The sequence below is a fragment of the Sceloporus undulatus genome, chromosome 3 (assembly GCF_019175285.1).
Source record: "Sceloporus undulatus isolate JIND9_A2432 ecotype Alabama chromosome 3, SceUnd_v1.1, whole genome shotgun sequence".
NCBI classification, from domain to species: domain Eukaryota; kingdom Metazoa; phylum Chordata; class Lepidosauria; order Squamata; family Phrynosomatidae; genus Sceloporus; species Sceloporus undulatus.
Window position 1 is genome coordinate 27,757,146 of NC_056524.1, and position 26,969 is coordinate 27,784,114.

Below are 26,969 nucleotides of genomic sequence, written 5' to 3' on the forward strand. Positions count from 1 at the left end.
AAACATCTCAAACTGGCAAATACCTATTTTGAATCAGTAAGCATAAATTCTGACAATGGCAGTAGTCAAATTATCTAAAGGTCAAATGGGTAATTGCATGTATCTAGCTAATCCAAAGTAATTTGAGTATTTGTAGTCTGAATGAATTTAAAGACTACCACTTCTGATTTTCCTTGGTCCCATTGAAGAAAGCCGGCGTGATGTAGTGTGTTGGACTCTGGAGACCACAGTTTGAATCTTGGCTTGGACACAGAAACCTACTGAGTGACCTTGGACAAGCCACACTCTCTCAGCATTAGAGGATGGCGATGGCAAACTCTGTCAGAAGAAACCTGCCAACAAAACCCCATGATAACCTCACCATAAGTCAGAAACGACTTGAAGACATACAACAACAAAACCCCATGGATTGCAGTGGAAATCCCAAAGCAGCTTGCACAGAAAATTCATATAGTATAGATTATTTGGATTTGTGCAACATTTTGGTTGGTCCAATAAAGGTATCACTGTTTTGTGGATTTTGGATGATGCTACAGAATAATAGAATCATAGAGTTGGAAGAGACCAGAAGGGCCTTATAGTCCATCCCTCTGCCATGCAGGAAATCTACATCAAAGCACCTCCAACAGATGACCATCCACCCTCGATTTACAAAAACCTCCAAATGAGACACCATCACACTCTGAGGCAGCATATTCTACTGTTGAACAACTCTTACCATCAGGAAGTTCTTCCTAATGTTCAGGTGGAATCTCTTTTCACTATCAGAATTTGTCACTAATTCACTTGCCATTAATACAAATCAAATATTTTGCAATCTTGGAGTTTTGGTCACTGACTGTTCTCTTGGCTGTCAAAGACACAGTCACAGATGTAACAAGTACAAGCATGAAAAACATCAAAGTTCCTGTTTGTCATAGCTGGATTAAGGATGTTCTCACTGAGACTGGGTTACCTGTTTTACTTAATCCTGATTTACATTTGCATGTTTTCCTCAGACTGCTCATAAAGCACTAGCATTATTTCTACCTAAATGGCATCTAATTTCTGACACATTATTTCCCAGTGCAGAATGATGGGCAGGTTTTTAAGAACAGAATCCTACGCACAAACCTTTTTTCCAACCCCAGTGAACAATGCTCATTTTTTTGCCCTAAGTGCAGTACCTTACATTTCTCCCTGTTGAAGTTCATTTTGTTAGCTGTGGCCCAGCTTTCTAGTCTATTCAGGTCATTTTGAATTTTGATTCACAGTTGGTCATGGAAACCCATTGGGTGACCTTGTGTGAGTCACATACTTTCAGCCCCAGAAAACCCTATGACAGGGTTACCTTAGGGTTGCCATAAATAAGAAATGATAGGTTGTTTAAATTGTACTGCCAAACACAAACTAAAATTTTAAAATAGTTTGTCTTGACCAACTGGAAGCCTGTGGCTTCCATTTAATATGATATTTCTCTTCCAGAGTTTTATATGTGATGATCTGCATATGAGTGCACAGAGTTGTTACTGTTGGATAGTGCTTAAACCTCTTAATTCATGAGCAGGTGAATTAGAATGCATATATTTGCTATCGTTAGTTATTCTATGAATTGTAGACTATTGGAGAGAAAGAGAGAATCTGAAAGTATAGCCAATAAAAATAGTGTAGCCACAAAAAATTGCTTAACCAATAAAAATAACTAAGACTTATATATATATATATATTTTTAAAAACTTTATTTCACAAAATAGTGGACATTTTTTCAGTTTCATGTCTATGCAGATAACAAAACATCTTCAAGTGCAATTTTGTACATATTTACATCTTAATAAAAGGAAATTTTAAGAAATGAAAGAAAATGACCTAAATGCTGTAGTTAGTCCAGACAAGAATAGACCCATTCAATTAATGGGTCATTAATGATTTATCATTCAACAATTGATTATAGGTTTATTTTAGTTGGGACTAGCTAACAAAATGCTAGCCATAATTTTTATAACGTTTTATCACAGCAAATGCTCTGGCAATAAATCTGAACGTGAATGTTGTCTTGTTCAAGATAATTCCTCCATGTTTATGAAAGGATCACATATTATCTCCTGTTCTTATTGTGGATATGGCATATTGTTCACGACGATTTTCAGTACTATTCTACAGCAAGGTTTGAATTATGACTGTTTAAAAAACCCATCAAATATTTTTTTCTGGAGCCTGGAGATATTGCTGATATTTTTGATAACTAATTCAAAATTAGATACATGGATATGTAAACATTTAATGACTAGGCAGCAGTTTTCCTGTTTTAGGTTTTCTTATACAAAACTTTAGTATCAGATAAGACAATTCAAGTACGTTTAACAGTATACAGATGCCTGAAACGGCCAGCATGAATATGGTAAATACAGTTTTCTCAGTGGGTCGGGAAATAAAACAGTCCACTGTATTTGGACAAGGAAAACCACTGCATTTTACTACATGAGGCATTTTGTACCCTCTATATATGAAATAAAACATATACATGAAAACAACTTCAAAGATGATTCGGAAGAAGATGCTGCTGGTGTATGTCCACCATAAGGCACCTTCAATATGAAACTTCTGGTTTTTCAGCTCTTCAATATCAATTTTATCTCCAGGTTTGCATTTCCTTTTTTTCCCATGCTTTCTGTAAGCGACATGCATTGCCACTAAAAGTGCAGGAGTGGAGACAAAGATAAGCTGGAGAGCCCAAAGTCGAATGTGAGAAACTGGGAAATACTCATCATAGCAGACATTTTTGCATCCAGGTTGTAGAGTATTGCAAGTAAAATCTTGCTGCTCATCTCCCCAGACTTTTTCTGCAGCAACCACAAGGATCATGATACGGAAAATGAAGAGGACAGTGAGCCAGATCTTTCCAATGCTGGTAGAGTGTCTGTTGACACCTCCCAAAATGGCTTGGAGTGATCCCCAGTCCATGGCTGATTCTGTCCTTTAGTCTAGTAAGACAAAAAGAATGTGACAAATGATACATTATTTCATTTCATAATAAAAATTACAAAAATTAGTGGAAAGTAATGTAATTGGAAGGACTAACAGGAAATTTATTTTCTTTTCCTCCCCATCTTTTCTAGAAAAGCAGTTACACATATTTGTAAGTGCTGTGGCCGGACTCCTGTATCAGCTTCTTAGTTAAGTTTACACCTGCACGTCAACTGCTGAAAGAATGGACCTCCTTCTCACCATGGAGCTGATGGAGTTGGAGGGGGGGGGTTACAATCATGACAGTAGTGTCAAAAGTATGACTAACTAAGGAGCCAGCATGATGTGGTGGTTTAAATGTTGGACTATGACTCTGGAGAGCAGGGTATGAGCCACTGCTAAGCCATGGAAATCCAATGGATGACCTTGGGCAAGTTACTTGCTCTCAGCCTTAGAGGAAGACAAAGGCAAACTCCCTCTGAACAAATCACATCATGAAAACTCCATGGATGGGCCATAAAATGAGAGCCAGTATGACATGGCAGTTTGAGGGTTGGACTCTGGAGACCAAGGTTTGATTCTCTGCTTGGCCATGAAACCCACTGGATGACTTTGGGCTAGTCACACTCTCTCAGCCTCAGGGGAAGGCAATGGCAAACTTACTCTGAACAAATCTTGCCAAGAAAACCTCATGGTAAATTCACCTTAGGGTTACTGTAAGTAAGAAACAACTTGAAGGCACACAACAACAAAGTGATCATGAATAGAAAAGAGTTATGGATGGATTAATCTAGGGAATTGTTTCATATTCACAACTCCCACCTCCAACTTTTATGGACATCAGCTGTTACCTTTCCATTAAAAAGAATTTAAAATAATATTGAGAAGGAGGTCTATTCTGCCAGCCTACGGTGAATCATGTTTCCGTCACATTCTAGGGGATAAGACCAGGAAAGGTTACTAGTTAAGTATATATAGGGCTCGAATAGATGGACCAAATGAAGTGGCTTCCAGATGCTTTGGAGGCATGATGTTTTAACAATGCACTCCTTCAAAGTGGCCAGAAGCTGCACCGAAGCCACACTTCTTACTCCTTAAGACTGGAGCAAAAAGGAGCCAGGATACTCTGGCTCCTAGCAGTTACGGTCAACCCCTGTGTCCACAGCCCACCTTGTGGACAGCACGGTTCTGACCCACTTCTGGGTGGAGCGGACTCAGGCCTCTCTTTTGTGCCCATCTGTTCCACCCCTTAGTAGCTGATACAGGATTCTAGCCTGTGATTTTATTTATTCAAAAGACCAAAACAGAATTAAAACACTTTAATAGGAGGCATTGATAAACAAGCATTCTGAAGGTTATTTAAACATAGTTTGTGCAGATAGGACTTAATGACTTCAGAATTTTGCATCACTCAGGTGTGGTACAGCCATGCCAAATGTGCCGTGCTGCCGGTGTACTAGGGTTAAGGGACTGCGTGGCAACCACATGAAACTTAACCCTAGTACGGCGTGGCACCGTAACAATGGCGGCATCCCATGTATACGGGCACTGCCATTGTTACGTGATGGACGCATAGCGTCCACATGTCACACCACACTTGTTATGTCACGAGTGCGCCATTGGTGCACTCAGGCGTTACAATGGCAGCGCAAAAAGAACCCACTTTTCACGGGTTCTTTTTCCTCTGCAGGGAAGCCGCGTAGTTTGGCAGCTGTGGCTTCCCTGTGGGGGGAAAAAGGAACCAGCAGGTCTTCCTTTTTGGGAGGTCTGTACCGCACCTCAAGTACTAATATTAGTTCCATCATCTTATTCTGTTTTGCTTTTATTGAAATAATTCTTTGAGAAGGCATGCTATTATTAATGTTGAAGTCTGCTTAGATTATTAAGATGAAAACACTGGGAACTGCATTCTTATTTCTCCTCCATGCCTTTCCCCTCATGCACCACCCTAAATTATCATCTGCTGATCTCTTTGGCATTTAAGCTAGCCAAAATTCCCCATTGTATCTAAACTCAGGGAACTTTGGTTAATTTAAAACATGGTTAATAAACAAGCCAGCATCATAAACCACAGATAGATCCTGGCTGCTTAAGCTAACCATAGTTTAAATTAATGAACTCTTCCTGGGCATGGATTTAATGGTCAGTTCTATTTGATTTAAACGTAGAAGCAGCAACTTCCAAACATTTCCTCATGACAACAACTAAAAGAGGAATATGTAAGGCTTGTGCATATAATATCAAATCATAATTTAGCATTTACAGCTGAAAAGGATGAGAGAAAGAAAATTCCAATATAACACTAAACAAGATGTGGTGAGCTTTGAGTTTAATGCACACATCTCTTTTTTTCTGCATGCAGTCAAAGAATCTGAGTTTTGGATAAAACTGAAGTTTCCAGTTAGCCAGACACAGAGAAGTATTATTTGCTTGCACTATAGTTAGTTCTAGCAACAGAGAATCAAAACATGGGGCCGACAGCCAATTGGTAAATTATGATGGCATCAGTCAGACTTACAGTATATACTCATGTATAAGTCTAGAAATCTTAGTCAAAAAATTGACCCAAAAAACCTGGGTCGACTTTTTCATGAGTCAATGTAAGTACTGTACTTTAACTCTTATAGGACCCACCACCTTTCTCTGAATAGAGTGGTAAAAGGCAAGAGCTTAGTCCATCCTGGGAGCACCCAAAAGAAGCATGGATCCACTCTACTCTCTCATCCATCCAGTGTTAGAATGAGCACAAACTGTTATGACTGCCAAAATTCTATAAGTTCTTTGGCATCATTTTCCTTTGCATCATCCTTTACATCCTTTCTTACATGCCAAGTTTTACCCTCGACTTATCCACGGGTCATATCAAAATCCATAATTTTGGCCCCAAAATCTGCCCTCGCATATACATAGGGTTGACTTATAGTTGAATATATATGGTATACCATCAGAATTTTCTTTTTTCTTTTTTTCAGGTATTTGCAAACATTGCTGTTTACAAGGTGGGTTTTGGAGGAGATTTTGGTCACTTTGACATGACTGTTTCCACATTGTCAGAGAACAGGGGAACAGCAGGCAAGTGTCCAGCTATTTTCCTGTAGCTGGACATGCCACAAGGACATCACCATCAGAAACCTCCCAAAGACCTACTGGAGGTATTCTTGTTGCAGTGCAGTGCATCCAGCTACAGGAAAATAGCTGAACACATCCCACTGATTCCCTCCACTCTCTGACAATATAAAAATTGCTGTGTTGCGGAGGGGCTGCACAGTGTACAAGGTAATTTGGGGGTGTGGCATTGGAAGATGTAGCTACAGATAAGTAGCTCTGTGATACATGTGTGTTTCCTGATCTTAGCCAGGGATTCAGATCTTGCTTTGCTGACTAGCTTCAGTTGAGAAACTGGTTTATTCTGAGTTCTGAAATAATAGAAACTCTTATTCAAAACTGGGAGTTTTCTATTTTTTTCTCCTTTTCACAGAGAAGATGATAGGAAAGGCAAATAATGTGTCCGCTGGAGGCTTAAAGCAATTAACTCTCATTACATTGGAACTGGGCTAGAAAGAAGAAGGAAGAATAGCACAGATGGTATTTTTGTTATTGATCTGTAAGCTATTCTGGGATCTTTTTTGACATAAAAATACTTTACACACAGACAAGCATGCATGAAACTAACATACCTGTAATGTAGATATGTCTGTATTCTACTTTGTGTCAAATACAGATATGTCTGTATTCTACTTTGTGTCAAATACATCTAGGCTTGTTTCTTGTAATTCTAACTACTTGTAATGAATGAATGATATGCTAATCATCTCATTTTTTTTTTGTTAATTGTAGTCAGCTCAGCCTTGTCATTTTCATCATAGTTGCTTGAATATATGTGTTAATAGTTCACCAGTAGACTAGCTGGATGTATCCAATTATATATCTTTTGCTTCTTTTAAGATTTGATCTACATGCAGAAGCATACCATGTTGGTATAATACTACAAGGAAATAGTGTGCTTTAGTATAAGCCAAAAACAGGTAAGGCCAGGATGACTTACAAGGTATTCAGATCTCCAACATGTTGTAACAGTGTTCTTGACGTGGTAGCTTTAATTACACTTAGTAACCCTGAGGGGTAGTTGAGATGGTGTCACAGATTTACATTAATTTGATAAGGAAAGAAAAGCTGCAGGATAAAATTAAATGTATTCTTTTGGAAAGATAGCTAGAATTCTTCTTTTCTTTTAAAACATCTCCTCCTGTGAGATCTGTATTGGAATTAATACAGATTTATGTATGCCTCCTGTTAGCAAAATTCTCAAGGCAGCTCACAATGAGAATTAGAATCACAAACTGATTAAATATTTTTCTGCTAATCATTCATTTCCATTTTGTGAGTGTAACCAAAGTGACGAAATGGAGAAAATTATTGGACCTTTTAAAATAAAAAAAGTAAAAAACACATAAAAAGATAAGTTCATGCTTCTAGTTATTTTTAAAATGGAAGACATTTTCAAGTTCCTCCAGGACAGAAGATTAAAATGTAGAACATGTCCTGGAAAAGGAGGATATCTGGTCACCCTGGAATGCAACACTTTCAAAATTTTACATAGTTCTATTTATGCATAGCTTCAAAAGAAGAAGAAGAAGAAAGCAGGAAACCTTTTTCAATATTTTCGTTTTCAGTCTCCAGACAATTCAATTAATTTTTGCTTGTACTACAAAATGAAATATATAACATCTATATATAGATGTCAATGAACTTAATCCAGAACCTCTGTTAGTCCTTAGTTACGAACATTAAAACAGCTAATCATACCATGTATAATATAGAAGTTTAATTGAAATGAATGTTGGCTAAATATTTTCAGTGAGGTGTTGATCTTCTCATCTCCCTGAATCTGGCAGACTTCCCCAGGTGATTTTTACATTGTGAGTTTAAAATGATGAATTTTAAATGTGGATTGTTTTCATAAACGGATATGTATTTCAATTGATGTGTTTTAACTGATATGGTGTGTCTGTTAATTGTTGTTGTTCCCCCCTGTGATCCATGCGGAGAGGCAGGTAAGAAACAACAACAACAACAACAACAACAACAATAATCTGATATGGTGTGTCTGTTAATTGCTGTGGTTCCCCACCTTGATCCATGGGGAGAGGCAGGTAAGGAATCATCATCATCACCATCACCATCACCATCATCCAATCCCCTTCCTTCCCAGGAGCCTCCCCCTGAGCAGCCAGGTGCCCCTCACTCACCTGCCTCACCTGGTCTCTAGGCAGCACCTTCCTCTTCTCCAGGAGGGATGCTCCTCTTCTGAGGGGCTTTGGCTCCTAGCTCTTCAGTCTGAGCCCCACTTTTCAGAAGTCTCTCTTCTTCCTTTCTCCCTCTGAGAGGAGACTTTTCAGCAGGCAGTGACTTGAGGGAAGGGAAGGAGAGGCTTTTGGCTCAGTTTGGGAACCAGAAAGTGGGGTGGAGCTGAAGAAGTCTCTTCCCTCAGTCCTCCTCCCTCTTTCTTGGGACAGTGATACTCCCAGCAAGGCAGTCCCCTTATGCTTCCTAGCAGGGCTTCTCTGCCTTGAACTGCCTGGCAGGCAGAACTTCAACAGGTTCAGCTCTCTTCTCTGTTCCCCAGGGTGACCAGATGTCCTCCTTTTCCAGGTCATGCCTTACATTTCCACCTTCTGAATGTAGAGAGCTCTTGTTGCACCACTGAGACTCACTGAAAGAAAGATGTTGGCAGCATGAGCTTTCCTAGACTCTAATAGGTCTACTTCCTCAGGTGCATTTGGTCTCAAATAGCCTTCTTTATCAGACAACTCTGGTTCCACCATACACTACAATTCCCAGGATTCCCCAGCAGTTAAAGGGATCTCGAACTGGATTATTTCTGCAGTGCAATTTGGACCCAAGTCTAGGAAAGCTTATGCTACAACCTCATTCACTCAGTTCTTCCACACAGTCTCAACTAGTGGTCCCCAAACTGTGCTCTTTAAGGGATACTGGACTCCAGCTTCCAGACTCCCAGACTATTGGCCAACATTATCACACAGGAGGCTAAGTGCCTAAATCCCGTGCAGAAACAGGATTTAAATCCCAGAAAAATCCCGCAAAAGTGGGATTGTTTTGAGACTCATTGGAAGCATTGAGTATTAACGCAAATATAAGCCGCACAGAAAGTGGACAAAACTGGCCACGTTTTATTTTTGGGAGAATTCCGAAAGTAAAAAGCAGCCAATTTTGTCCATTTTCTGTGAGGGTTAATGCCAGATTAATGCTCAATGCCCACGATGTCATGTGAAAATGATCCCGTTTTTGCGGGATTTGACCACTTTTTGTGTGCAATAATACACGTGTGAAAACAATTTCACTTTTGTGGGACTTCTCCACTTTCTGTGCACGTTAATGCGCAACATTGTGTGAAAACTATCTCACTTTTGTGTGATTTGCCCACTTTCTGTGCATGTTAATCTGCGATGTCATGTGAAAATGATCTCACTTGTGTGGGATTTGTCTGCTTTCTGTGTGCGTTGCCTTAATGTGCGACGTCATCTGAAAACGATTCCACGTTTGCGGGGTTTGTCCACTTTCTGTGAGTGTTAATGTGCAACGTCATATGAAAACAATCCCGTTTTTATGGGATTTTCCTGTTTTAAATCCCATTTCTGCACAGAATAAACCCCGTGTGATAAACTTCTAGGGCTTCTGGGAGCTGAATCCAACATCTCTTAAAGGGCACAGATTGGGGACCACTGTCAGCTAGAAGATTCCTTTGCACACCAATAAAGAGTGTTTCTCAAGCTATTTGTGGGGCCAGAACTGGTACCATATTTGTGACCGTTGACTATTGTTATTATGTTATTTTCTTATATCCTTCCTTTCTCCCAATATAGGGACTCAAAGCAGCAAACAGCAGATTTAAAACAATACAATTTAAAAACAATACAACATTAAAATGTATAAATATAAAATTTATAAAACAATTAAACCATTTAAAAAGTTAAAAGAATTAAAATAGAATATGTTAAAAATACAAACCTTACTTCATTCTTTTCTGGAAGCTTTTCAGAGACAACTTGTGGATTGGGACTGGTCCAGAGATCTCCATTCTGAGTTGCACTGATGTGGAAAGCTTCACATGGGTCCAAAACATACTGCAGAAATAATCCAGTTTGAGACCGCTTTAACTGCCCAGGCTCAATGTTAGGGAATTCTGGGAACTGTAGTTTTGGGAGACATTTAGTCTTCTCTGTCAAAGAGAGCTGTGGTGCCACAATAAACTACAATTCCCAGGATTTCCTAGCACTGAGCCAGGGCAATTAAAGCCATCTCAAACTGGATTTATTCTGCAGTTTTGTACCATGATTAGCTTCCCCTGCCTGTTGAACAGCTGTTGCTGCTGTGGTCCAGTCAGTGGTTACAGTGTTGAACCAGGACTCAAAACAACATGTCTTAAATCCCAGTTCTCCCATTTAGCTTCCTGGCTGACCTTGGGACACCTACTGCCTCTCAGCCTAAAATACCTCTTGAGGAAATAAAGGGAAGAAGAGGACCATGCATGCAGTCCTGAGCTTTCTGCAGGTGGGATTACAGAAGTTTTAGAGTGTCACAAAAGGGCAGCAAAGTGACAATGTTTCTATTGTTTTTTGTGGGTTTTTGGGGATCTATGGCCATGTTCTAGAAGAGAAATGTTCCTGGCATTTTGACAGCATCTGTGGCTGGCATCTTCAGAGAATGCTGGCATGGAAGAGAGTGGTTTATATATCTAACGGTCACACAGGATATCTATCTATCTATCTATCTATCTATCTATCTATCTATCTATCTATCTATCCATCCATCCATCCATCCATCCATCCATCCATCCATCTATCCTGTCCCTTGGTTGGGAGAAGTGATTTCCATGTTAACAATACACAGATTAACATGGAAACCACTCCTCCCAATCCAGGATCACACTGTGTGTGATCCCACTCACTTCCATGCCAGTATTCTCTGAAGATGCCTGCTGGTAAAATGTCAGGAACAAACACTTCTAGAACACATAGCCCAAAAAGCCCCACAAAAATTATAGATGCTGGCCATGAAAGCCTTCAACTTCACAATGTTTGTGTTTTTACTGCCAGAGGGGTGCATGTGGGATTTTCTGCCTCTTGTGCCAAAATAACTTGCATGGTTTAAAGTATTATGCACATTATTGGTAGATTGTGGGTGCAATTCCTCTTTCATTTCAGGGAACAAGATAGCCTGGACTGCCTCTGGCAAGTTCTTATAACAGAATAATTAACAGTAATAGTTTGAGTGCTGCACTATGATTCTGGAGATCCAGGTTCGATTCCCCATGTCAGCCATGAAACCAATTGGGTGACCTTGGGAAGAGCACATGCTCTCAGCCTCAGGGGAAGGCAATGGCAAAACCGCCTGTGAATAAATCTTGCCAAGAAAACCCAATGATAGGTTCACCTTAGAGCAGTGCTTCTCAGTTATTTTCTGTCATGCCCCCCCAGGAAGAAGAAAACATTTTGCGTCCTCCGCGCGACTGTAAATAGTATCATTTGTCTATAAAATTGTTATAAGTACTGTATCTTTACGGAGCCTCGCGCCCCCCCCCCCCGGGGGGGCACGCCCTACTATTTGAGAAGTACTGCCTTAGAGTCACCATAAGTCGGAAGTGACTTGAAGGCACACAACAACAGTTGAAACAGCTCTTTAAAATAAAATAAAATAAAATGAGTGTTGTGTTTAAAAAACAGGTCAAGATAACAAGATAACAATTTTAATGATGCAATTTTTGACTCTCACAGAGCATGAAAAAGAAGGGTGCTGGGAGACTTGAAATGTTGAGTTCTCTCTTCCTTCCTAGATAAATAACCTTTGTGGAGGTAAGCAATCAAGAACATCGCAGTAGGCAGAAATTGACAGTCTTAACCCAAAAGGATAGTTAAAGTGACAGCAACAATTTAGTCCCCCTGTCTATTCATACTTCTTTGGAGGTTTATTGGATGCCGATGTAAAATATGGTGAGACATAGAGAATATCCTATAATTTATTTTGTGATTCTGAAAAAGAATGAGGTAGTTGGTTTAAGGTAGGTTTGTCACATTAACCTTAAATATTCATCACATTTAATGGCTAATCTCAATTGGAGTAGACCCATTCAAGCAATGAAACATATGTAAGTGTTGACATCATGTTCCCAATGATTAGAAAGGTCTACTCCAGTTGGGACTAACAGTCAGATTTAGGCCATAATTACTGAGGATTTCCAAATTTGATTTTATAAAAGGAATGTATTCCTTCTAGGCTGTTAACTCTGAAAAATGACTCAGAGTAGAACAGATTTTCAGTTTCAGATTAGCCCTCATGAGATACATCCCTCCCCACACAAAATATTTGATGCAAATGAAATCGTGTTTTCAGTGCCGCAACTATTTCACTTGTATGCTTTGCTTTTATTTCCAAATCATGATTATTCCTTGTACCTGATTACATCTTTTCTTTTCTTGCACAATTCTGATCCAATTATACATTCCTTTTATGGGATTGTGGTTGTGATTCATCAAGGTGGTCAAGTGCATATGGCTACACATTCTACATTCTCCCAAAGAATAATTAATCACTTAACAGATTTAGTGAAGGATGTCTGTGAGTCAGTTTTCTCTGTACTCAGCACACCTACATTGCTATATTATGCAAATATAATGTATAATAAATCGAGGAAAGGAAGATAATTTTTCCTGGGTTCAACCAGTGCTTCATCAGTAGTTTGCTAAATCCAAGCAACTCCCTCCCTATGGCTGGGTCTGCAGTTCAGAGGCACATAGTTTAGTGCAAGATTGCTGAAGTCATCAAACACTTCCCTTTCTTTTATTCCCATGCACTTAAAGTATGGCTAAATGTATGCTGTAGTAAGCAACTTATAAGCAGCTATCCACAGTCTTTTTATACCTAGTAATGTATTTGCATTTGTTAAAATGGTGATTCAGGGAATCCAGCTTAATATTTCATGGGAAAATATTATTTTGCAGTTGTTACCCATGTCCCACTCCTATTGACATTACAAGGGCTCACCTCATAGTCTCAGGTTTTTGTCTTTAAATTTTAGGGTGTGGGAAGTTGCTGACTTGGTACACCTAAGTCACCAATAAGGTTCAGTTGGCAATAAAGTCAGACCCTGTATATGGAATGAGGATTGGGTCCATCTTGTTTTTTACCTCAAGTAGCAAAAGTATTGGACCAACACTGTGCGTTGTATTTTGGATTCATTCTATAGTGGTCAGGAAAGTCAGCAATAGAGTCTGGGAACACAGAAAATAACAGCTCCAGTTGTTTTTTTTTTTGCTCTTTCCAAGTTTGTGGAATTTCATACTGATTTTAGTGGGGTCTCGTGAGGGAGAAACTCCATCCCTCCAACATTTCACAGATGAAAAGTAGGACACATGTGGCCAAGGGATATTAGAGTGTTGTGAAAATGGAGTGGCCAGGAAACAAGAGGGTAAAAGTTATTAATGAAAAAGAACATGCAAAGCTATTATTTTAAGCAGAGAAACTCTTGAATAGTTTTTTGTTGGGTTTTTCGGTCTATGTGGCCGTGTTCTGGAAGACCTTCCTCAGAGAATTCTCTGAAGATGTTGGCAAAAATTCAGGAATAAACTCTTCCAGAACATGGCCACATAGCCCAAAAAAACCCAGAAAAAACTATGGATGTCAGATGTGAAAGCCTTCGACTTCACATCAAATTCAGGAATGCATATACTAAATTTAGGAAGGCCTTATAAAAGGGAAGGAAAAAAACACCTAGGAAAGGTAGTAATTTGCTCTTCTCCTTCCTGAGTTAATGAGCACAAACTACTTTTGAACACTGTATTCAGTTTATAGCAACTGAAGCAAGACAAAGGAGAAAAGGGGGAGGAGGAGATACTTTAAAAGCAGCTGAGAAAGTGGGATAGCAGAGGATTAACTGGGACTATCCTTACCAAACTGACAGTTGGAGGATATGCAACACTTGATTTCCCCAACACTTGCTGGCTAATGTGCTATTTCTGTGTCACTCTGATTTTATATTTGCTTCCTCTATAAAAGCTGGGAAACATTACTTTCCTCAAAATCTGTGGCCCCATTCAGACTGGCATCAAAAAACTGGAAGGAACTGGGCTGATTCAGATGCCCCTGCCCCGAATCTCTCCGTTAGCAAGTGCCCACTACAAAAAGAGGGGCATTTTAAATCAAATGCATTCTGTGCCTGCTGTGAAGGTGCCTGCTGTCAATCAAGCGATCGTCATGGTGATGTTTTTGCAGGGGCATCGGAGGTGTCCTCCCCCCTCCTTTTTTTAAAGAGCCATGCACAAAATGCCCTGGTGTCAATTTTTTTAAACCTCTTTTTTGTGTATTGCGTGTATATGTGGGCATTTGGGTCAGATCTGCCCCTGTCCCCATTTTCAATCCCATGCAAGCTAATGCATCTCCCACTCCTTGCCCCCCAGAATGCCTCTTACACATGAAATAATAATGATAATAATAATAATAATAATAATAATAATAATAATAATAATAATAAATTGCTCACCTCAGAAATGCCAGTAAAGGATGCAGTTGCCATGCATTCCTTTTTTTTTTTAAGCAATTCAGGGCTGCCTCTGAATTCAGTAGCAAAATCATGTATCATTGCCTAATTGACAAGAGCAAAATATGTAACATTCGCATTGTAGAATTGTAACATTTGCATTCGCAACATTTCCCCTTTGCTGGAAGGGAGCAGAGAAAAGGGAAAGTGCACAAGCTGCTAGCCCTGCTCTATCTGCCTCAAGAAAAAAAACCATGCGCATATTTGGTCAAAAATAATTTTTAAAAACTATGAAAAGGGGGGGGGGTGCCTGATGTGAGCTCCGTTCGTGTCCTGCCTTTGACCTGACCTGACCTGACCCTTTTCCTCCTGCTAGAGGAGCTTTGCCATTGCCTTCCACTGAGGCTGAGAGAGTGTGACCTGTCAGTTCCAACTAAAGTAGACCCATGGAATCAATTGGGAATAAAATGGAAATGCAGCGCAGGCATTCCTGTAGCATCCTTATATAACACAAATAATAATAATAATAATAATAATAATAATAATAATCCAGGAGCAAGAGGAAGTGAAAGTAGAACAAGCAGCCTGATTTCCCTACATGCCCCAGCATAGCCCCGCAACCAAATTCCCCCTGGAAATCCTCCTCCTCCTCCTCCTTCCTTCAGACCCTCTCCTTTCTTGGGGATGCCCATTGACCCTTTTCCCCAGCTCCTTCATCCTCCTCCTCCTGCTGCTCTGTTTCAGGATCCCCTCCATGGCTCCCTTCCTCCCATGGCCCCTTTCTCCTCCTCCTCGTCCTCCTCCTTCATCTCTTTCTTCACCCCCCACCTCTCTCTGACAGCCCTCTGAAGCCCAAAAGTCACCCCTGATTCCCCCCTTTCCTCCTGTCACCCTTTGCATCCAGATTCCCCTTTTTTCAGCTCTTTCCTCCTCCTCCTCCTCCTCCTCCTCCTCCTCCTCCTCCTCCTCCTCCTCCCCCTCCTCCCCCTCCCTTCTGATGATGGGAGGGAACGCTCTGACCTCTGCCCACCCCCTGACCCTAATCCCTCCCTAATTTGCCCCGATCATGATCGAGGGCAAGTTCAAATTTCGCGCAACCCGAGTCTTTTGGGAAAAGATGGATTTTAGCCCGAATCCGGATACCTCAGTGTATGGGGCATTTCCTTGTGCAAGCCCCGACATGGATTGTGATGGATTCGGATCCAATATGAACTTCACATGCAAGAATCGCTTTCAAACCTGGTTTTTTCTGTAGTCTGAATGGCCCCATAGATAGGAAAACTCATACTCATTAAAATGTCAGTCAAGTTTCTCTTTGAAAATAGACATTGGCAAGCCAACATGCATGTCAGCTTCTGAGTATATGTTTAAGAGGAGTGTGAGTGCCTGCACGTAATACACAGACGCACACATCCTTCCTTATTTATTTTATATATTTCCCCCAGTATCTGTTTTAAGACATAAGCAATGGCTCTTATACATTGGAGTACCTGTGCTGACCTTGACAATGTGGCAATAAAAGGAAAACCTGGTCTTGCATTAGCAGTCTATCAAGCTCTTTCTCTGTCCAGTAAATGGATGACAACATGAGATAAAAGGTATACGCTCTTTGTTCCCATTGCATCATAACTGATTAATCCAAATGCTTACGAGACGTAGCTTGATCTGTCAAGTTGCATTATTTTCTTAATTGAGTCACCATAAAGCATAGCTTTTCTTTGTGCCACTCCTTGACCCATACCACCTCTAGGATTATTCAGTATGAGAAATTAATATTCCAGATGGACTGTTTTTAGCCAGTTTTTGAGAATATATGTCGAGCATTCTAGTTCCATCTGCTGCTGAAGTTGTAGCAAAGGGCCTGTCCCAGCTATTGCAAAAAAAGTGAGATCTCTCACAACAGAAAGCCTCATTTATTACTGGTTAGGACTTCCTAGGAAAGCATTTTCAATCCATGTGAACCTGTCCAACCAGCAGGGAGTGGAGGGAGCATGGAGGAAGTTGGGCAGGTAATTTGGCCAATACATATTGAGATTTCATAATAAGAGAGACCAGCCTTTCTCAACTTTCTTACCTTGAAATCATTTCCAGGTCTCAGGGAACACCTACATGAATATTATATCTATACCTGAACCCCAGAAGCCTCTCATGGAACTCTAGTGTTCCAGGGAACCCTGGTTGAGAAACCCTGCCATAGACAATTGGTTAATCATAGATCTCTTTTGTGTCTTTGCTAACTGTTGGCTCTGAAGATCTGGATGGGCTTGCTTTCTTTTTAAGGGTACTGCTCTAACATAAAGGGCCTGTTATCCCCTTCCATCCAGCAAAGAGCCCCAACTCAAAACTAGAGAACCACACATCCTAAGGGTGTGTTTGTTTTTGTTTTGCTGCAGTGTGTCCTGGAATTAAAATCCTCTAGGTAGGAATAAAATATTTCTGTTTGTGCTGAAAATTGCATCTGGATGTTCCATCAAGGAGAACATCATTTGGGTGTTTCCAAAATTAATTCCAAGAACTTTAGCAACAGATAGAGCAACCAACAGGAATATTTCCTCCGTTTCACTGCTCAGAGAGCTTTAAAAAGGGTGCTTATTTTAATCAGGCTTCTGTCAGTGTATCGGAGCCATTTGAATTGGAAATTCTTCATTATTAAAACATATTTGTTGTTAAAATTTTGTGTTTCCTAGCGCTCCCCAAAATATATGAAGACAACATAAGGAATTCTTTTCACACATGCACGCCATTAACGTGTAAATCAGAGTAAGAGGTATGACTTAACATACGTTAGATGAGCCTGTGGAAGAGGACTGCTTAATCCTCCGTTCTCCTGCAGTTCCAGGCTTTTGGGGAGCCTTGGACAAGATGTTCCCAATACCATCCATCCCTGGGCCTGTTTCTTTGTCTCCACAACCAAGACTGTGTCCGCACTGAGAGAAAAACCTGGCTTATCACTGAGGCTTCAGGATCCATGTGGAGGATTAGCTGCTTGCATAATCAGCAGCTACTGCTGTCCAATACTGGCAGTACTGTCTGCACATCCCTCCCTCCCATATTGGCCCTGGTCTCATTAAAACACAGTATACATATTTTGTATCATTCCTGTGTTATTTTCAAAGAATTACCCAAGTTGGTCTCTTGTAGCATAAAAAAGAGGAAGCAAGAATGAAGGTGGGAAAATGTGGCAGTACCTTTAAGACTAACTGGCTTTTATTTTTGCATGAGCTTTCATGGATAAAACCCACTTCTTCAAATTCAGTATCGACTGGTATTAAGACCTCATGCATAAAGCATATTTATATAGTTGTGGATGTAGGATAGAATGTAATAGGATCCAGAAAGATACAAATCATGACCCTTGCCCTAAATTTTTAAAGGCCTGTGGTTTGTGCGACATTCCCCATATTCATAGTGCATCTACACTGTAGAAATAATGCAGTTTGGCACCACGTAGAGTTGTAGCTCCACCCTATGGAATCTTGGGATTTGTAGTCTTACAAGTTCTTTAGCCTTCCCTGACAAAGTGTGCTGGTGGCTCACAAAACTACAGATCCCACAACTCTGTAGGATGTCTCCATGAAAGTTTAAGTGGCATCAAACTGTATTATTTCTACAAGGTAGATGCACCCATGGACCTCATAGAATAAAATTCAGAGATTAAAATGCATTTTAAGAGTCACTTGTAAGTGTGGTCCTGAATAATTGCAGCCATGCTATAACAAAACCCCGAGAACCCTGCAGTGAGCCTTTATTAGCAGCTATTTATGATAGTTGTATTATATATATTATTGTAGTTGGCAATTAATTTAAGTTTGAGGAAAGCCTGCAGGGCCAAAAACAGTGACTCACTCCTGCACAAAGCTAAGATACAGGAAACAGTTAAACTTCATAACCTGTTGATCATGCATTATGCAGGTTAATATCCTTTTTCTTTTGTACAGTCTTTAGTTAAGGGTGTGTATCCCCAAATACAGATGAGAATGAAGTATACGTAGGTGGGAGAGGCTTAATACCTCTTCCCAGTTGGATTTTGTTCAAAAATTCACACCCACATCAATTTGCGTGGAAGCCGAACAGAAAAGAAAAATGCAATTTATACTAATGTTAGTATCTTGTAGCATAAAAAGGAGTAAGCAAGGGGGAAGGGGAAAAAATAAATGTGGCAGCACTTTTACTAAACAACTAAACAGATTAAACAAATAACAGATTAAAAGAGCTTTAAAGCCTAAAACTGTGCACAAGTTTAAAGTTTAAAATTATGCACATGCACATTTTGAAAAACATTAATTTTTATCTCTTACAACATAAAGGGGGAATTTTCTGCATTTTAATTTCTTATATAAAGGGAGAATTTTAAAACAAAAATCAGCTTCAAGAGAGGTTTATCAGCCTTCTCCACCTATATACAGTACATTGTTTCTGATTTTACACTGGCTTCAATTCATGCATCTCTAGAGAGTATCATGCAGTTTAACCCACAGAAAAAGAGATTGTTCTCACACACCCTTTTGTGAATTGCATTTTATTTCATCCCTTTCATCCCTTTTCCAGCATTTGGCATGTAATTCATATTTTTCAAAATGTACATATACATAGTTTTAAATTTTAAACTTGTTCATAGTTTTTGGCTTTAAAGCTGTTTTAACCTTTTTAGTTGGGTAATATGTGTTTAGTTTATTGTTTTAAATTATGAATTCTTTTAAATTGTTTAAACTGATTTTACTGCCCAAAGATCCATAATATAGAGCAGGATATACATGTTTTAAAAATAAATAAATGATATCTTGAAGTTGTGCACAAAACAAGTAGAAACATTTTTTAAAAGAACCTGAAGATAATTAAAATACAAAATATTAAATTATTGGTGCTTATATGTATGGTTGTGAAAGTTGCACAGTGAAGAAAACTGACAAAGAATGAATTCACCTGAAATGTGGTGCTGGAGAGTTCTGTGGCTACTATGGATTGCTAAAATGACAAATGAATGAGTCTTAGGGCAAATCAAGCCTGAATTCTCACTAGAAGTCAAGATGACTAAAGTGAGGCTGTCTTATTTTAGACATATCATGAGACAATGTTTTAAAAGGGATGATAATGCCTGGTAAAGTGGAAGGTAGCAGGAAAAGATGGAAACTGCACTACAGATCGATTGATTTAGGAGCTAAACAGACTGGCCAAAAGGGGTGTCAGGGTGGAATGGGGCATGGCCGCTGGACGACACTTGCCCCGACTCCACCCCAGCCAGAGTTATGCCACCTACCAACCACATGGCAGGCAGCATCAAGATGCTCCTTTGGCACGGTGTTCAGATGACACACGCCAATAGAAGTGCAAGAAAGTGCCACTGTGACGGCAAAGGTACCCTTATTCTGACTTCAAAAGGAGTGGCATTTTGCTGCTTCTTTTAGGGCTTGCAAAGTGGTGGATCAGGCCCATTGCATGTGGTTGCTGCAGGCCCAATCCAATGCTGAAAGGGGTGGCGTCAAGCTGCCATTTCAGAGCTGTCTGTTTTGTCCCATTGTCAAGGAAGCCATTGAAGCCCTGGGTTTGCAGGATATGAGTAAGATAGTTGATGATGGAGGCTCTTGGAGGTCACCATAAGTTGAAATTGATTTGACAAGCAAATAACAACAATTATAACATTTAAAATAAAAAGTGATCTCTCTCATCCTGCTTCTTGCTCTCATTCCGGATCAGGAACACTCACACAGTCCAGATAAATCAAGTTCAAGACTAGTCAGGTTTCTGAAGAAGTGGTGGAAGAGCATAGAGTTCGTGTTGCAAAAATCTCTTACCTGTTTCTCAGATGTCTCAGCTGCTGCTTATCATCCTTGTTCTACTAACCTGGGCTGCAGGGCTGTGCAGTTATGACAAAGCATGGCAGATTATTTATCTCCCGTGCTAAAACCTCTATAGTAATCGACACAAGAGATAGTAAATAGTTACAGTATTTGTCTTTGTTTTACACAGAAATGTTGGTGCAAAATGGGATTGCCCCTAATATTGGATGGAAGCCACAGCAACCAAAAGCTGCAGCCTCTGGGTGGCCTAAAAAGAACCCGCCCCTGGCGGGTTCTTTTTAGGCCACGTGTGGGGTGCCATTGGTGTGCTCGCACATGATGATGATGATGTCTTTGCGGCATGGCATGGCATGGCATGGCGCTGCTTGGGCACTCCGCCGCATGGACATCATCGTGGCTCACTCCATCTGTATGGAGGCATGCCAAAATGGCACCCGGGGTGCATGGTAGGGTTGTTGAGCATGTAAACACTCAGCCCCGCACACCCCTAGTTTGGGCCCAGGCTGGTGCAAAGCACCCGTCTGTCAAACCCCAAAGCCTCTGTCAAAGAAGCTCATTTTTAGAAAGCCTTTTTACACCTGCCCTGCTTCCCCTGTTTTCTTTCTTGTCCTCTTTCCAGCTGGAAGTTTTTTAAAACAGCATTGCCATTGAAAGGATGGTGAAAGAAATCTTGACAAGCAGAGAGTTTTGTGTCAGGTTTCAGCAACATACCTGCAGTAAACAATACAATAAAGCCTGAGCTGGGAAAGAATACAATTCTACTGTAGTCAATCTACCGGAACTATCTGTGCATGCCTAGCGTAGGAAAGGTAAACAGCAGCTGTTTCAAAAATCACATACTGAGCATGCATGAACAACAAAACATACAAAAAACAGTAAAATAGATAAGTCTGTCTTGCCAGCTGCCTCCAATGTGTTTAAAAAAATGGGTCTATACATTTTGGTCACCAAAATGGAAATCATAAGAAACGTGAAAGCTGGTTAAAAAAAAGGGGTGGGTGGGTGGGAGGATCCCTGGTTACATTTTGGAAGAAGACTCCTTCAGAGTTTGCAGTGGATTTTCCTGATGTATTTGGGATAACCAATATTTAATTGTGCAGTGAAGTCCAATTCTTTTTCTCCCAATGTGGAAAAAGCTTCCTACTGACTTCACCTGACTTGTCTCAATTGGTGTAGTAAAACTCTGATGCATGTCTGGATCACCTATAGCACAAAAAAACTTGCAGATAATCCAGTAGTAGCAAGAGGAGATTATCCTTTTATGACACCAGTTTAGGATTATAAAATCCCCTGCAAGCATAACGTGTCATCTTGAAGAGAATTCACCCATCCATTGCTCAAGCCAAGATTTGTAGGATTTTGTAGTTCCACATTATAACACAAGATGGCAGCATAACGTTTGTACCCAGGAAATTCTGTTTATAATGTGTTGGGCCACATTGTAGCTGCAAAATAAAAGGGAGTTAACTTGCATGACAACATAGCTTGGCAATAGTCAGCTATTAATAGGATGAAAACTTGGTGAGGCAGAACATGGAGGCAAGGGTGGAAGTACGTAAGGTGTCTAAACTTAAACAAGAAGGTGATACATTTAATTACATTTTTAAAAAAACCTGTAATCATCCAAGTCATCATCAATGACTTGGATGATGGAACTGAGGGCATGCTTATCAAAATCCAGAGGGTGAAGGCCAATGCAATTTGAGGCTGCATCAATAAGAGTTTAGTACAGTATCTAAATCGAGGGAGGTAATAGTACCACTCCATTCTGCTTTGGTCAGACCTCACCTGAAATATTGTATCCAGTTTTGGTTAGCACAATTCAAGAAGGATATTAAACAAGCTGGAGTGTGTCCAGAGGAGGGTGACCAAAATGGTGAAAAGTCTAGAATCCATGCCCTATGAGGAGCAGTTTAGGGAGTGGGATAAGTTTAGCCTAGAGAAGAGAAGGTGGAGGGATGACATGATAGCCATGTTTAAATATTTGAAAGGATGTCATATTGAGGGTGGAACAAGTTTATTTTCTGCTGTTCCTGAGACTAGGACGCAGAGCAATGGATTCAAGCTATAGGAAAAGAGACTCCACCTAAACATTAGGAAGAACTTCCTGACAGTAAGAGCTGTTCGACAGTTTAACGTGCTCCTTCACAACTGAAGGAGTTGGATGGCCCTTGTGATGACAGAATTGGGGACAGACTTATCAAATTTGCAGATGATACCAAATTGGGAAGAGTAGCAAATGCCCCAGAGGACAGGATCAAAATTCAAAATGACCTGAATAGACTAGAAAGCTGGGCCAATGCTAACAAAATGAATTTCAGCATGGAGAAATGTAAGGTACTGCACTTAGGGCAGAAAAATGAAATGCACAGATATAGGTTGTGGGACACCTGGCTGAATGAAACTACATGTGAAAGGGATCTAGGAGTCCAAGTAGACCACAAGTTGAACATGAGTCAACAGTGCGATGTGGCAGCTAACAAGGCCAATGTGATTTTAGGCTGCATCAATAGAAGTATAGTGTCTAGATCAAGGGAATAGTGCCACTCTATTCTGCTCTGGTCAGGCCCCACCTGGAATATTGTGTCCAGTTCTGCGCACCACAATTTTAAAAGAATGTGGAGAAACTGGAGTGTGTCCAAAGGAGGGCAACTAAAATGGTGAAGGGTTTGGAAACCATGTCCTCTGAGGAACGACTTAGGGAGCTGGGGATGTTTACCCTGTTGAAGAGAAGGATAAGAGATGATATGATAGCCCTGTTTAAATACTTGAAGAGATGTCATATTGAGGAGGGAGCTAACTTGTTTTCTGCTGCTCCAGAGACTAGGACCCGGAGCAATGGATGCAAGCTACAGGAAAAGAGATTCCACCTCAACATTAGGAGGACCTTCCTAACAGTAACGACTGTTCAACAGTGGAACACACTCCTTCCTCGGAGACTCCTTCCTTAGAGGTCTTTAAACAGAGGCTGGATGACCATCTGTCTGGGATGCTTTGATTGAGATTTCCTGCATGGGAGGGGGTTGGATTGGATGGCCCTTGCGGTCCCTTTCAACTCTATGATTCTATGATTCTATCTCTTCCAACTCTGTGATTCTATGAATCTATGACCTCCTATGCCAATACTGTAGCAATGGCTCAAAGTAGATAATAGGAACAAGAGCATGCCTATACGAATATTTGTCCCAGATTAATTATATATAGTGGTGTAGCACAGTTGGATGACACAGAACTGTCGTCACCAGTACTGACACAGTACAGATGATCAGAGATAACAGCACTGGTTACAGTAATCTCTGCTGGTTACAGCCTGTTCTGTTCTGACAGGGCTGAGCACATGATAGAAAAGCCATTTTCAAGGCCTATCTATTGTAGCTTTCCTCATCCAGCTGCTATCCAGATGTGTTGGCCATGTTGGTTAGCTATGGTGGACACTGTAGACCAACATAGAGATATTTGAATGGTGCAGGGTGCTCTAATGATTCTTTGCAAGATTGGAACCCTTGGACCAGGTTACTGGGAGAAATTGACAAGATCCAGTTAACAGGCTGACGAAGTGTAAGTCAACAGTGTTCTTATATCAGATTTCCAGAGGGTGAAGACGGTTCCTTCTTCCCAGACATGCAATAATAGTTGGAGGACCTTTGGTGCAGCTCCATGCTCCTGGTCACTGATAATCGGCACAGGTACATTGGGTTTGATCCAGTTAGTCTTGCATATCTAGGGAAGACAAAACAACCTCTGATCCATGTCAAGGTCGCTCCCTTTTCAGGGTATGTAGAACATGCCCAGGTGCATCTCCAGAGCTGATGAGTGGCATGGGCTTGGAACTATGTCAAGGAACCCATCCCACTGTTGTACACCTAGGCTGAAGGCATCAAGGAAAGGAGATACTGGATACCTTCCATAATGCCCACAAAAATACAATAATCCACTATAACTGGAGATGATGCCAGTATATCTCACCAAAAGGATTCTAGCCTTTTACTGATTATTAATATCAGTAGGTTAAGAGGTGATATGATAGCCCGGTTTACATGTCTGAAGGGATGTCATACTGAAGATGGAACAAATTTGTTTTCTGCAGCTCCAGAGAACGTGACCTGGAGAAATGGCTTCAAAGTACAGGAGAAGAGATTCCACCTCAACATTAGGAAGAACTTTTTGATATTAAGAACTTCTTAACAGTGGAACATGCTCCCTCGTAATGTGGTGGAGTCTCCTTCTTTGGAGGTTTTTAAGCAGAAGCTGGGTGGCCATCTGCCAGAGGTACTTTGATTGTGTAGTTGTATGTCAGGGGTTTGACCCTGATGGCCCTTGTGGTCTCTTCCAACTCTATGATTCTGTTAGTGCAAAATATTGGTGCAAAAACACCAAATCCGGCATCATTATAAGGAAGTCTGAAGAAATACTCAGGAGTAAGCTCCAGAGCTGTCCAATGAATTATTATTTTTTCAAGTCAAAGAAATGTTTGGGCAACCCTTTCTCCATCATCCTCTTGCCCTGGAGAAGAAACAAAGGTTGCAGTTCTTCTGTGGCTCTTGCCTTGCCAGACTTGCTGCCATCAGCTTGTATGTAATGTCAATGGGTGTGGTAGTAATTGGCCTTGACTATTCTGACAAAAAGAGGTCAGACTTAAATCTGAGATTTCCAAACATAGTCTGGAATCCTGTAAGGGAACTGTGCTAGTGTAAAATCACTGTCTCTATCAATCTAATTTCTGCTGCAAGAAAAGCAGAACTTTGTGACCTGTATGACTTATATACGTTGAGCAAATTTGCACATCTTATCTGAACAATTTTGCAGCCTTATTCTTGTAATTTTGCACCAGTTTTGCTAGTTATCTATTTTGCTTGTAAGATAAGAGGCAGATAATTTTCGTAGAAGGAGCCTCTGTATGTAATGGTAGGGATGGGACAGTATATGTAACATTGCAAAGGAATGTTTTCATAACTTCCAGATATGCCCGTGCCAATATGAGTCAAAAGAAATATGTGGAAGAGATCTGTTCTCAGGCAGGTATATATAGAGAGAGCTTTGCTTTAAACAACAACAAAATATATGTTCTTTTCACTTTTCCTTGCATAGGGAAAACAGAATATGTTATTTAAAAAACTATTTGGAGGAAAATTGCACCCCCTGATATTAATAAGAAAAAAATCAACGGACTTTGGACTTTGTTCTGTGTTTCATCTGTTGATCATTTTCACGTCAGATTAATTTTAACACCTTTTACTGACTGGGAATCTTGCAGTTTTCACATTGGAATATCATTCAGTTACTTGAATGCTTCACTATTCAAGTTGTTGTTGTGTGCTTTCAAGTCGAGAGGGTTTCCCTTTGCCTTCCTTTGCGGCTGAGAGAATATAACTTGTCCAAGGTCACACAGTGGGAAATTCGAACCCTGATCTCTAGAATCATAGTCCAGCTCTCAAAACACCACTGCAACATGGTGGCTCTCTTCATTCAAGTACTTACTCATAAGGAGTACTACTTAGTAATTTCAAAAACCTTCTGTTCCTGCTGTAGATAAGACCAGCTGGGCAATGGTTCAAAAGTGGAGGAAGCTACTCTTAAATTGCATTCAGAAAAATCAAACATCTTGTTTGCCTTTCAGAAGAGATTGCATAATCTTGTTTGAGCATAGATTGTTTACAGCATGTTTAAACTAGGCCGTTTTAAATTTCAGCTCACGTCATGTGCTGCAGGGCACTGTGTGATGTGCAGGAGGCATTTATTCCTTTTTCATCTCTACTTCCAAGTGTCATTATTTTGATTTTGGCAAACTAAAAAAGAGTTAATTAAAAAGTATATATTGTTCCTAAGGGTGACTAACTGATCCTACATATGTTTACTTGGAAATAAATATGGGACTTAAGCAAGTGTGAATAGGGCTGCAACTTTATTCTCTCCACTTCTTCTTAAATGACACAATCACGAAGGGCAGACAAAGCTGAATCTGCACCAACAAAACAACCCAGCCCCAGTGTGCAATATTCTGCACCAGTTCCACCCATTTATGACAAACCTACTGGTGATAAACCGGATTCAGATTGTATTGATAGCCACACATATCCCCTGTCCAAATTCAGATTGGTACAAAAGGGCATTTCTTCCCATATCTAAATTGGAGTGTTTTAAGGCACATGACAGCAGCAGCTGTGTTTTTCTCCCCATCCCAGCATGCATAAACCTATAAACCAATAGCCTTTATTAGTTTCTGATTAGTCTTACCACCTACCTCCCACTGTCGTTGGATGGCTCCCACATCCAATTTTCTCCTCCCTCCCCACTTTGTGCCCCAGTGAGTGATCAGGAGGGAAATTTAAAGCCCCCCCACCAGAACAGAGAGTGGGTGATGTGTGGATAGAGGGAGCAAGATAGGAGAAAGGGACAAAGAGTGTGAGGGTTGTGTATTAAGCAGTTTCAGTCCTCTTATGCAACACTTTAGACTGGCTATTGTGCAAATTAAATTAAAATATCAGCTTTGGTCTAAAACGTAATTTCTTCATCATATTTGTGTCTGCGTTTCTTTCAAAGAACTCATGGTGGTGCATGTGGGGTGAATCTGTCTTGTCCATGCAGCACTATTGTGTAGTGGGTGAAAGTGAGCCTCCTCTTTTTCTCTCTCCCCTTCTCACACAGCCAAGCAGCTTCTTTGCCTCTTCTTCTTC

The 26,969-nt window shown here is 40.4% G+C and overlaps 1 protein-coding gene across 2 annotated transcripts; it reads right to left on the reverse strand.

Moving 5' to 3' along the window:
* Positions 1-1,744: 1,744 nt before the first annotated feature.
* On the reverse strand, positions 1,745-10,010 carry GJB2 (gap junction protein beta 2). Of its 2 annotated transcripts, none has more exons than XM_042458874.1 (3): positions 9,973-10,010; positions 8,202-8,656; positions 1,745-2,960 (listed from the first exon to the last, which is right to left on the reverse strand). In XM_042458874.1, the coding sequence occupies exon 3, from the start codon at positions 2,938-2,940 to the stop codon at positions 2,257-2,259; it is 684 nt and encodes a 227-aa protein (XP_042314808.1). In that variant the 5' UTR covers positions 2,941-2,960; positions 8,202-8,656; positions 9,973-10,010; the 3' UTR covers positions 1,745-2,256. The 2 variants fall into 2 exon arrangements, with proteins under 2 accessions (XP_042314808.1, XP_042314807.1); XM_042458873.1 differs by having other exon boundaries at positions 8,193-8,656.
* Positions 10,011-26,969: the final 16,959 nt, after the last annotated feature.

Coding starts and splice junctions, on each gene's coding strand:
- GJB2 (XM_042458874.1), bottom strand. CDS start 2,940: ATGGACTGGGGATCACTCCAAGCCATTTTGGGAGGTGTCAACAGACAC.